The sequence below is a fragment of the Triticum urartu genome, chromosome 6A, assembly GCF_056163025.1.
Source record: "Triticum urartu cultivar PI428250 chromosome 6A, HENAU_Tu73, whole genome shotgun sequence".
NCBI classification, from domain to species: domain Eukaryota; kingdom Viridiplantae; phylum Streptophyta; class Magnoliopsida; order Poales; family Poaceae; genus Triticum; species Triticum urartu.
In genome coordinates, this window is record NC_141878.1 from 171373106 (window position 1) to 171385342 (window position 12237).

The following is a 12237-nucleotide window of genomic DNA, read 5'->3' on the forward strand; positions in this document are numbered from 1 at the left end:
AGTTACCAACACTTTCCATGCTAGATATATCATAGGCGGTTCCCAAACAGAAAATAAAGTTCATTCCTTTTTCCACCATACTTTCACTTTCCATGGCTAACTGTATCCACGGGTGCCTTCCATACCAACACTTCCCAAGGAATTTATTATTTGACAACATAAAGTAAATTCATTTTTCATTTCGGGACTGGGCATCCCTGATACCTTTGCCTTACTCTCGTGCAATGACAAGTGAATAAACACTCATCGTGAGAATAACACATCTAGCATGGAAAATATTAGCCACCCCTCATCGCTCCACGAGCGGTACGAACACACAAAAGAGAAGTTTATTTTGAAAATTAGAGATGGCACATAAAAATTTGCTTAGAACAGCAAAATAATATTGCATATAGGTAGATATAGTGGACTCATGTGGCAAAACTGGTTTAAAGGTTTTTGGATGCACAAGTAGTGATCATACTTAGTGCAAAATGAAGGCTAGCAAAAGATCGAGAAGCGACCAACCGAAAAACGAATAATCTCATAAGCGAGCATTAAGCATAATTAACACCGAATAATGCACCAAAAGTAGGATATAATTTCATTGCATAATTATTTGCTTTCATGCTTGCATAGGGAATCACAAACCTTAACACCAATATCTATCTATTATATAATTAAAACGATAGAATACCAACGGTGATGATTTGGCACTGTAAAAGCTAAGATGTATCAACGGCGAAGATCTATAAGTGTTTTTTTCTAGAAAAGATCTAAAACGAGTTGATATTAGGAAAGTGCACACGGACGTGTACTATTGCACGTGAATTTTTTTGCACCTGAAAAAAAAACTGAAACGGACATGTCCTATTGCATGTAACATTAGGCAAGTGTACACGGACATATACTATTGCACGTGGAAGACTCTGAAACGGATTGTTATTAGTCAAGGATACGGTCGTATACTATTGCAAAAGTCATCCGTACAGAATTCAAACTCAGCAACCTTTGCCTAATATAAAGGTTGGGGCAAACACCCCAGAACACCCACGGAATAATAGACGCCAGAACACCCATTGAAGGGAGATCCACACAACAACATATCCACACAAATCGAAGGGGCGACATACGTCGGGACACCCAGCACATCGAAGGACGAAAGAAGAAACGACAGACACATCAAGTTTGGGTAATATATATAGCTTAAATCTTGAGGTCTGTTTACATCTTTCCATCCCTGCATGTCTTTGCAACCTCCTTATGAACACCATGTTTTCCTGTTCATTAACCATTAGTTAGAACGCTTCTTTCTAACCAAATTTCATTATTGCATTACCATATGAACCACTCCTTCTAAAATTGTTTTCAAGGCAACATCTCCATGGCGTACACGAAGTTGAGTGAGTTAACCACAAGAGGACAGGCATGGAATATTAAAGCCAAACTAATGAGAATGTGGGACTCGATCAATCCTTCGACTGATGAACTTATAAGCATCGATATGATCTTGATGGATGAGCAGGTATTTTCTTCACATAATTAACAATGGGGATTGTTTTATTGTTAAAATTACTACTAAATTTTTCTTTCATTGAATTTTGAAGGGCCATACAGTTCATGCTACTATTTGGAAGAATCTAATAGACACTTACAGAGCAAAGATCAATGAGGGTTCTATATATGCTTTTAGCAATTTTAAAGTTGTAGATTCGACAAAATATCGACCAGTCAGCAATGAAATTAAAATTACTTTTTATACAACACAAAATTAAAGGAGATGAAAGGTTCATCGGATAATTTTCCAGATTACTACTTTGAGTTTGCTAGCAAAGATGCCCTACAAGAACGTCTAGAAAAAGACCAACAATGCTCAGGTATGTTGACAGTCATATTCTTACTTCCAAGTGGACAATTTAAATTTGATGTCATTTCTTGGTGGTTGTATTAATAAACTCAAATGAATAACTTTCTAATTTTTGAAGTCTTTAATCTTCCAATTTGCAGATGTCATTGGGTTACTTACCAAGATTAAGCCAATAGAATCAAGGATAACAAAGAAGAAAACACCTGCAGATGTACGTCAGATTGAAATTCTAATGCCAGAGTAAGTGTATATCCATGTATCAACTTTTCACTAAAGGGTAAAGGCTGTTTTCTTCCACTTACATTATTATTACCATTAATTACTTTGGAATGAATTATTCAGGGGTGATAGAATCAGAGTATCATTATGGGGAAGATTAGCTCATCATTTAAGTGAGGATGTAATTGGCAATCAAACAATTATTATTGTTACCTCAACAATGGTGCAAGAATTCAATGGTAAGTTGAATCTGTTTACATGTCTTTTTTCATACCAAAATAATAAATCTAACTGATTTATTGTTCATTAAATAGGTTTGTGCCTGAAGTCAACTAGCGCCACAAGATTATATACGAATCTAGATATACCCGAGACTTGGGAACTTCGTGGCAGGTATTAAGCACAATTTGTAGGTTCTGGTCATATAGAATTTCATAATATATCTTCATTTACTAACTTTTTTATAGCCACTCCACCGAAGAAACTTTACCAAAAATGATGGAGATAGATAAAAGTACTCAAGGGACACTAGAAGATCAAATGTTTTATAGAAGGATAACCTTAAAAGAACTTACTGGAATTAGGCACGATAACCCAACAGATGAGGTAATGAATCAAAACTCTTCTAAGACATGATATTGTAGAAGCCTCCAATACCTACAGATGTATTTGACATATTTGTATGAGTGACCGCATATTCTTTAAAGAGCTATATTTTCTTCATCAACTTTCAGGACTTTGTGTTCACAACAATAGCTACAATTGATCGGTTACAAGAAAATATTCAATGGTGGTACATGTCATGTGATGTTTGCAACAAAACTGCTACGAAAGAATCACATAATTATTATTGCAAGAATTGTGATACGTATCCAGAAGGTTTAACACCTAGGTAAGCATATTCTCTTGATTTCACCATCATTATGTAATATCACATTTGTGTTACACTAATGAAATGTGATTCTAGGTATCGTATTCGGCTTCAAATTAGTGATCGCACTGCTACTACAAGTTGCACTTTATTTGATGAAGAGGCTGAAAGAATGCTCAATACATCAGTCTCATTCCTGTTGGATTCCTTAGATGGAAAATCTGAAGAAGTCCCAAAGATTATACAAGAATTATGTGGACAAAGACTTATCTTTTGATTCAAACTCAACAATAAGAACCTCACTCTAGGCATGCAGAACTATGCAGTAAAGAAAATATTTGTGCCTGATGAGAAGCTTGAGAAGCGATACTTAGAGGATAAAGCTGAAGAGGTAGTGGTCTATTAAACTATCAAATCTATTTAAACACCAATTATTATACTCTTTTATATGGAACTATTGAAGCAAGTATTTACAATTCTTAATCCATTGTGCTCAACAGGATTTGATGGATGATGAAGTGGACAACATGTTAAAACGAGAAACAAAGAAACTGAATGAGCCAGTCAAAAAGGTGATTGAATACTTCACTGTACAAGCTTTTCTTTACATAAATTCATCTCTTAATTCATCCATTTATGTGATTTTTGCAGGTACAAATCAGCAAGTGTGAACTTAGCAAAAACATATGTGAGTTGGTCCCTGTGAAAGAGGAGCCAGAAGATAAAAGCAATGGGAGTACAGTACATCAGAAGGAGCATCAACATCAAAAATCATCAACGAGTGTCGATGGTGGGAAAAGGAGGCGAAGATCTGTTGTATTATCAGACTCGGAAGATGAAGAAGTGGAAAATAGTATATCTGAAAAATTAGAAAAGGCAACGCCCAAAAGCACCAGAAGTGTTCATGCAAAAAACAAGAAGACAAAAGTTGAACATGAAGGCTCCACAAGGATGACACGAAGTTTGACCAAGAAGACTAATAGCATCAAGACGATGTAATCGTCAACTCAAAGATCAAGTACACCAAACAAGACCCAAGAGAGGAAGGACCTTTTCCAGAAATTTTTTAGGACAGTACTTTATCCTATATTTATTATTTTAATGTATCCGAGGACTGGAATATTTAGTGTGTTTTTATATATGATCAATATGTATGAACAATATGACATTTTGTTTTCAAACAATTCAAGTATTGTATACTATTCAGAAGAGAGAATGACCAGTACATTCCTTTGATCTTAATCAATGTAGCATGGCATTTGTGTGGTTGGTCAAAGCTCTAATGTGCCTGCAACATTTGCTAAAACTACAATGTACTAGCATGGCCTAGAATATATGAGAACAAAAATGCTCAACTGTATTTGAAAAGATTGAGTTGGAAATCCATCTAGAATACTATGAAAAAAGTAATCAAAATCATCGACTGCGAATTGTTCCATATGAAGCCACAATGAAATTTAAAACGACAGAAAGATGGATTGAGCTTTTATCCGGGGCGTATATTATTACATCACGGACAAGCATATGGATGGGGACTCACAGACTTAAGCTTATTTTTTTCTCACTAACCCTCAAAAGATCCGACCAAAATTATTTTGCAGACAAAATGTATTTGGGCCAGACGCACACCTAGCTGAACTAGGTACTGACTAGGCAAGATAGTTGAAGGCCAAACCTGCGCTCCTACTTGCGCCACTGATGCACCCAGGTTCCGCTCCTTAGTGCCTGCTGCGCGGCGCTGCTCCATGCAGGTTGATAGCTACTTGGTTCACCTCGCGAAAGCTTGCTTGTGCCGACATTTCCGTGCAGCCGCCGGCCGCGCCACCGCATGCCCTCCTTAGCGCAAGAGCGGATCCAGTGAGAATCTTAGCCCAGCAGGTCGCCAGAAGCTAATCGGAAGCGATTTGCTCATCCAAAGAATATCCTTTTAGAAGGAACTGTGCGGAAGAGGAATAGTCCATTGATACGAAGTGTGATAAGGGCTTTCATAATTCCCAAGAAACTTCCCGAGCTCGCGGCGTCTCGCGCTCGCGCAGGTGCAGGCGCCACCGCCGCCGGCTGATCTCCTCCCTCCGGCCACCTCAGGCCCAGCCAAGCATAGATCCGGGACCCTCCGGGCGTCCTCTCTCCATCCATCCCGAAGCCCGGCGCCGTCTTCGCCGGCCCTCTCCCCGCGGAGGAGTTCGAGTCCGGCCCTCCCCCTCTTCCTGTCCCGCTCCCGTGCGGCCACGCCGGGCCGCACCGGGGCGCCCCTGTGGGCTCGAGCAGGTCCCCCTGCGCCTCCCTCTCCTCTTGCCGCCGCCAGAGGCGTCGCCGGGCAAAGCCCTGGCGGCGCGGCGGCAGCGGGACCCCTCGGTCGCCGTTCTCGACAGCGGGGGCGGCGCTGCTCCGCTGCTCCAGGCGGTGATGCTGCTCGGCTCGGCCAGACTTGGTGCTCTGTCGGGTGTTGCTCGATGGGCTCGCTCCGGCGCGGGCTAGCGCGGCTCCGGTGGTGGGTGGGCGCGGCCAAGCGTGGACCTGGTGTGGCGATGTGCGGCGCCACGGTCCCCGCGGGATGGTGGTGCTCGGCCCGGCGGCGTCTTGGTGGTGCTCCGGCAGCTCCTGGTGCTGTGGATCCGGCGGATGGCGGGGGGCGGCAGCTCCGGGCATGCGTGGCTGGCTCTGGCCGGCCCTGGGTTCTCCGGATCTGGCTGCTTCGTTGCGGCGAGAGGCTGTTTGGTGGTCCGGCCGGGCTTGGGCTCGGCACACGGTGTGGCAGCGCCGGGCGAAAGCTCTGCCTCGGGCTTCTGGCCGGGGCCGGCGACGGCGACGCACTCCGGTGTCGCGCTCTTCTTGAAGACGTCGTCGAGGTGTGCTGTCTGCCCTGCTCGTGTCTTCGGTCGGTGAGACCAGTGGTGTGGTGGTGGCTTCTGCTTGGTCATGGCGCGATGGCTTCGTGGGAGGTGTGCGGGTCAGCGGAGGTGCAGTGCGTGAGGATGTGGTGTTGGGCGGTGCTCCGGGCGAAGGCTTGCCAGGTTTCTACCGGCCGACGGCGTCGGCGTCCGCAGATGTCGTGTCACCTCCTTGGAGGCGCCGCCGTGGAGTCCACCCCCTGCACATCCTCGGTTCCAGCTCTTCGGGTGAAAGCCTAAGGCCCAGTCAGGTCGGGCGACGGCGTCGACATCGTCGCTTCCTCCTTTGGGGCGTCGCCTTGAAGAGCATTGGATCCCGTTTGCACTTTCCTTGGGCTGGACGCTCGCGGCATTGCGGTCAGCGGCTGTCTGTCCGGCAATGTGGATGTTGCGCGACTTCTAGTGTGGCAACGATGGCGGCTTCAAGCGAAGTTGGGCGGCTGCTGAGCTTTGGTAGTCGGTCTCATCCGGCGTGTTCGAGGGATTGTCGGGCCTCATTTTTCTTCCTGAAGTCGGAGCTGCAGAGGAGGTGCTTCCGCGGCGAAAATGACACGAGACGGGTGGTCGGCTCCGGTGCCGGCTCGACACAGGCCCAACGCTTTCCCCCTACAATGCTCGTAGACAGAGTCGGAGCTGCCTGGTCGTCGGCGTGTGCGGTGGACTGTTTGGCATCGACCGACGCAGGCCTCGACGCTTGTTCGTGGTTTTCTCTTCGACGGCGTGTGTGCGTTCTTGTGTGGGTTGCCAGGTCGCCCTGTGTGCCTTGTTTTTGCGGGCACGTTGACGGTATTCACCCGGTTTTCCGTTAATTAACTGGGTACTTCTCTTCGACCTTTTTTAATGAATCGGGCTCTAAGGGACCGCGTTTCAAAAAAAAAGTGTGAGAAGATAATAAGCGGCGTAGCAGGAATTTTATTTTATTTTATTTGGACAGCACTGCAGCAGGAGAGTTGAAGTGCGAATAAAATACAGTACATTTTTAGGGGAGCTAGACAGCTTTCTGACAGCCAAGCACCAGCCCAAATTAGCTCATTAATCAGAAGTTGCTGGTGTAGGACTAACTATTAGTCGTTGCTCAAAAAAAGCTACTATTTATTCAAGCTAAATTTCCTTTAAAGACAATCCGTATTGTACTGTCCGATTTTGACTCACTACATGATTCCTAATCCTACACGTCTAGGAAAACATCTAACCATATCATTATATAAAGTGCATCATATCACGTCCTACTAGCACAACAAGCCTCATCGCCGACTGATCCGTCTTCTCAAATTCGAAGCAACTCGACGACTAAGCAGGCAAAGGTTCCAGGGTATTATATATTTTCTCTCTTTAATCTGTGCATTATTTTAGCTTCCTTATCAGCCAACATATTCTCACAAAAACTTTCTCCTCAGGTGATCTACATTAGTCAAATTGCTAGATCATAGTCTCAGAAAACAAACAAGAGGTATATGGTCACATACACTCATCCCTCTGCTTATATCACATAAACATCATTCAACCATAATTTTACAAGACATACATTCATAAATGACCCATGATGCACTTTCTCAATAGCTACTTTTTCATGATGTCGGGAAGATCAAACACACGAGACGGCCGACAAATTGAAGGTATGGCAACAACTCCAGCAACTTGCATCCAATATACGCCGGCGACACCCAAACGATCACAGGCACAAAGAAACGTCCAACGAACTGAAGACACAACATCAGCACCATCAACCTCAGGTAATATCCCGATGCAATTCTTCATGTGTGTGCCTGCATTTTGATCTCAGCTCAACATTGCGTCAAAACTCTTCTCATACTGAACTATAAAGCTCTTTTTTTCATGCATCCTAACACTACCATGATAATAATGTGAAAGCTACAAAAAGAGCAACATGGTTGAACAATTATTGATTTTTAGTTCCCTACCAGATAAACAACATTAATCTCCACATGTACTGTATGTGACAACGTCCATTAGTAGTCATCACCAAATGCACTTGCATGCCTGCAAAAGCAAAACACTATTAAGTACTCTCTCTGTAGAGATATAAGAGTGTTTAGATCACTACTTTAGTAATCTAAACGCTCTTATATTTCTTTACGGAGGGATTACAAAATAAATCATATTACATGATACTATGTTAAGGAAACTATACCCACTGACGAAATCACATTTGCAGATATGAGAGTCCAACATACGTTAGACCCAGCAGCTCACCAGACAAAAAGAAAGAAAGAACAACCTCTAAACTCAAGGAGTACAAAGCGGACAAGGACTGCAGAGGGAAGAAGAAATGCGAACACAGAGGCTCCTAAACGATTGAGAAAGGCTAATTCTGAAGAAGATAGGGAATTGAAGCGCGCCAGAAGCGAAACCAACAAAAACAACACTAGAGTCAATGTTGGAGACAACAACAGAACCAGAACCTCGACAAGTGCTAATAGCAAGCCATGGAACTTCGGAAGGCCAACATACAAATGCCAATATTGCAAAGCATTGCTATGGTGTGAAGAAAGATTAAATTCAAACAAAGGAACTACGGCACCCTCTTTTGGAATATGCTGCAAACAATGGAAAATCGATCTGCCGCCACTAAGAGAACCTCCACCATACCTTGGAAACCTCTTAAGAAGTGAAGGGCAGGATTCGGTAAACTTCAAAGAAAATATAAGGTCATACAACTCAATGTTTTCATTCACATCGATGGGAGGAGCTGTGGACAAGGAAATAAACACTCGCAAAGGACCTTATGTTTTTCGTTTGCATGGACAAAACTACCACCATATCGGAACTCTTTTGCCTCAACGTACAGACAAACCTCGGTTTGCACAGCTATACATCTATAATACCGAAAATGAGGTGGAAAACAGGATAAATGCGTCAAGATGCAATGATAAAAAATCAACAGTGGACCCCAACATCGTCAAAGAACTGAAAATAATGCTCGACGACAACAACATCCTCGCAAAAACCTTCAGAATGGCAAGAGATAGATTCCAAGAAGGAGACTACCATGATTACACACTTCGGATACTAGGCAAAAGGAACGGAACACACAACCTTCCATCCGCATCTGAAGTTGCAGCATTGGTAGTAAGAGATCCAACCGGAGAGAGTGAAGGACGTGACATTGTTGTTGAGTACAAAAATATGGAGCCGCAAAGGATATCAGAGATCCACCCGAAATTCATGTCCATGCAATATCCGTTGTTGTTCCCATATGGAGAAGATGGTTTTAAACTTGAGATACCCTACAAGAAAACAAAAGGAGGTACAAACAGCAGGAAATACGTAACGTTGTTGGACTACTATGCATTCTACCTACAGCAACGTCCTGATCAAGGAATGTTACTACTCAAGTCCGGGCATTTGTCACTGCAATTTTGGGTGGATGTATACACATGTATCGAGCAAAATAGACTAAACTGGATCCGACACAATCAAGGAAAGCTACGAACTGAACTTTACAGTGGATTGCAGGATGCGATTGAGCAAGGGGACACAAGAACAGAGCAAGTTGGAAAGAGGATAATTGTGCCTTCATCTTTTACAGGTGGTAGAAGAAACAAGGCACAATATTTGCAAGATGCCTTTGCAATATGCCGTTGGGCTGGATACCCAGACCTATTTATAACATTCACATGCAATGCAAAGTGGCCTGAGATCCAATACATGCTAGATGAAGTGGGAGGTGGCCAAAAGCCAGCCGATCGGCCAGACATTGTGGACAGAGTATTTATGATCAAACTAAAGGAGCTAATGAGAGACATAAAAGAAAAGAAATACTTTGGAGAAACAGTTGCAAGTAAGTCCCATTGACTATCAATCTTTACTCTTTCTTGCATCATCTTATAGTCCGTCAGACTGTTGCTCTTTAGAAACATGCATCATCTTATACTCCGTCAGATTCTAGCTCTTTAGTAACATGCATTCCAATTTAAGCTAAATCTGACAAACTATTAATCAACTGCAGTCATCTACACAATAGAATTCCAGAAGAGAGGACTCCCGCATGCGCACATACTAATATTTTTGAAGGACAAAGACAAGTACCCGGAACCATCGCAAATCGACAAAATAATAAGCGCTGAGATCCCAAACAAGGATGAGGATCCAGAGGCATTTGAAGCTGTTGAGAACTTCATGATGCATGGCCCGTGCGGGAGAGGCTAAGAAAAACTCACCATGCATGGTGGACCATAGATGCACCAAGCATTTCCCAAAAATATACAATGTCAGCACTACCATTGACGAGGACGGATTTCCAGTATATAAAAGGAGGGATGACGGAAGGCAGATCAAAAAGGGAGGGGTGATGCTCGACAACAGATTTGTCGTGCCATACAACCGGAACCTTCTGGTCAAGTATCAAGCTCACATAAATGTTGAGTGGTGCAATAGGTCCAGATCAATCAAGTACCTATTTAAGTATATCCATAAAGATGACGACCATGTTACAGCCTTGCTCAAGGAAAGTGGCACGGCAAACGAAACTGACGAGATCAAGAAATACCTAGAGATGAGATACATATCAACATCAGAAGCATGCTGGAGGATATTTCAGTTTGATCTTCAGTATCGCGATCCAGCAGTTGAGAGGCTACCTTTCCATCTTGAAAATGAGCAACAAGTTGTTTTCCAGACTCCACTGATCTTGAAAAGATATTAACAAGGGACGGATCTAAAATCACCAAGTTCACTCAGTGGATGGAGGCAAATAAAATATATGATCTAGGAAAAGGATTGATTTACGCAGAATTCCCTACAAAGTTTGTATGGAAAAGCGAAACAAAATGTTGGCAGAAGCGAAAAAGGGACTGCGCAATTGGAAGAATCTACTATGCACATCCCGCAAGTGGCGAGAGATATCATATGAGGATGCTTCTAAACACCAAGAAAGGATGCACATCATTTGAGGACATTAGGACCGTTGATGGAGTCATTCACCCAACATACAAATCAGCATGCCAAGCCCTCGGATTTCTCGATGATGACACCGAGTGGACTGACTGTATCAATGAAGCATCAAGTTGGGCTTCCGGAACACAACTGCATCAGTTATTCACCACCATATTGTCCCATTGCGAAGTCACAAACCCAAAGGTATTGTGGGATTCAACATGGGAGGCGTTGTGTGAAGATATGCAATACAAAAGAAGGACTATTCTAAACTTTCCAACACTTTGGCTTACAAACACACAGAAGAAAGCGTATGGTCTGATTGAGATAGAAAAACTGATGAGGCAAGTAGGAAAGTCACTAAAGGACTATCCAGACATAGAACTACCAAATGCCGCAGAGCTAGAAGAACTTGGGAACAGACTAATAAACGAAAAGGTCAACTACGACATGGACAAACTCAAGGATGAGCACAAAATCATACTAAACAATCTTAACCAAGACCAGAAAAAGGCCTATGATGCAATAATGGAGTCAGTCGACAAAGGCCTAGGAAAGCAGATATTTGTCGAAGGCTACGGTGGCACAGGAAAAACCTATCTATGGAAAGCAATAACGACAAATCTAAGATCAGAGGGGAAGGTAGTGCTTGCGGTAGCATCATGTGGCATTGCAGCGTTGCTTCTCCAAGGTGGAAGAACAGCACACTCAAGGTTCCATATTCCACTTAATATCACTGAAGAATCAACGTGTGAAATAAAACAAGGCTCGCATTTGGCTGAACTGCTAAAGAAGACCTCACTTATATTGTGGGACAAGGCTCCTATGGCAAACAAACACTGCTTCGAGGCACTAGACAAAAGCCTGAGAGATATTCTAAGGTTCACTAATGAAAACAGCGATGAAAATCCATTTGGTGGAATGACAGTTATACTAGGAGGCGACTTCAGACAAATCCTGCCAGTTATAACCAAAGGAAGGACAGAGCAGATAGTAAATGCTTCAATCAAAAGGTCATATCTGTGGAAACACTTTGAAATATTTGAGTTAACACAAAACATGCGACTGAAGTGTTTGTCAGATGATCCAATACAAAAGCAAAAGGTCGCTGAATTTGCAGAGTGGATACTACAGATTGGCGATGGCAAAACAACATCTGATGAAGGAGAGGATTGGATAAAAATACCAAAAGACCTACTGCTAGAGAAAGGAGAAAATCGTAAAGAACAAATCGTCAAAAGCATATACCCAAATTTGCTGCAAAAATACCGTGAGCGGGATTACCTAGAAGAAAGAGCAATACTATGTCCAAGAAATGATACAGTCAAGGAGATAAATGACCACATAATGAGCCAAATACAAGGTGAAGAGGTGACATACCTAAGCCTGGACACAGTGTGCAAGGCAACGACAAATACCAACATCATGATGAACATGCAGCCTACTGAGCTCCTCAACACCTTAACGTCCCCAGGAATACCAGACCATAAGTTAAAACTGAAGGTAGGTTTGCC

General features: G+C 43.0%; 1 protein-coding gene across 1 annotated transcript; it reads left to right on the top strand.

Moving 5' to 3' along the window:
* The first annotated feature begins 6983 nt into the window (after window positions 1–6983).
* LOC147964612 (uncharacterized) lies at window positions 6984–9648 on the top strand. Its single transcript, XM_087527286.1, has one exon. It carries the CDS (start codon window positions 8006–8008, stop codon window positions 9641–9643), a length of 1638 nt encoding a protein of 545 aa, XP_087383412.1. The 5' UTR covers window positions 6984–8005; the 3' UTR covers window positions 9644–9648.
* Window positions 9649–12237: the final 2589 nt, after the last annotated feature.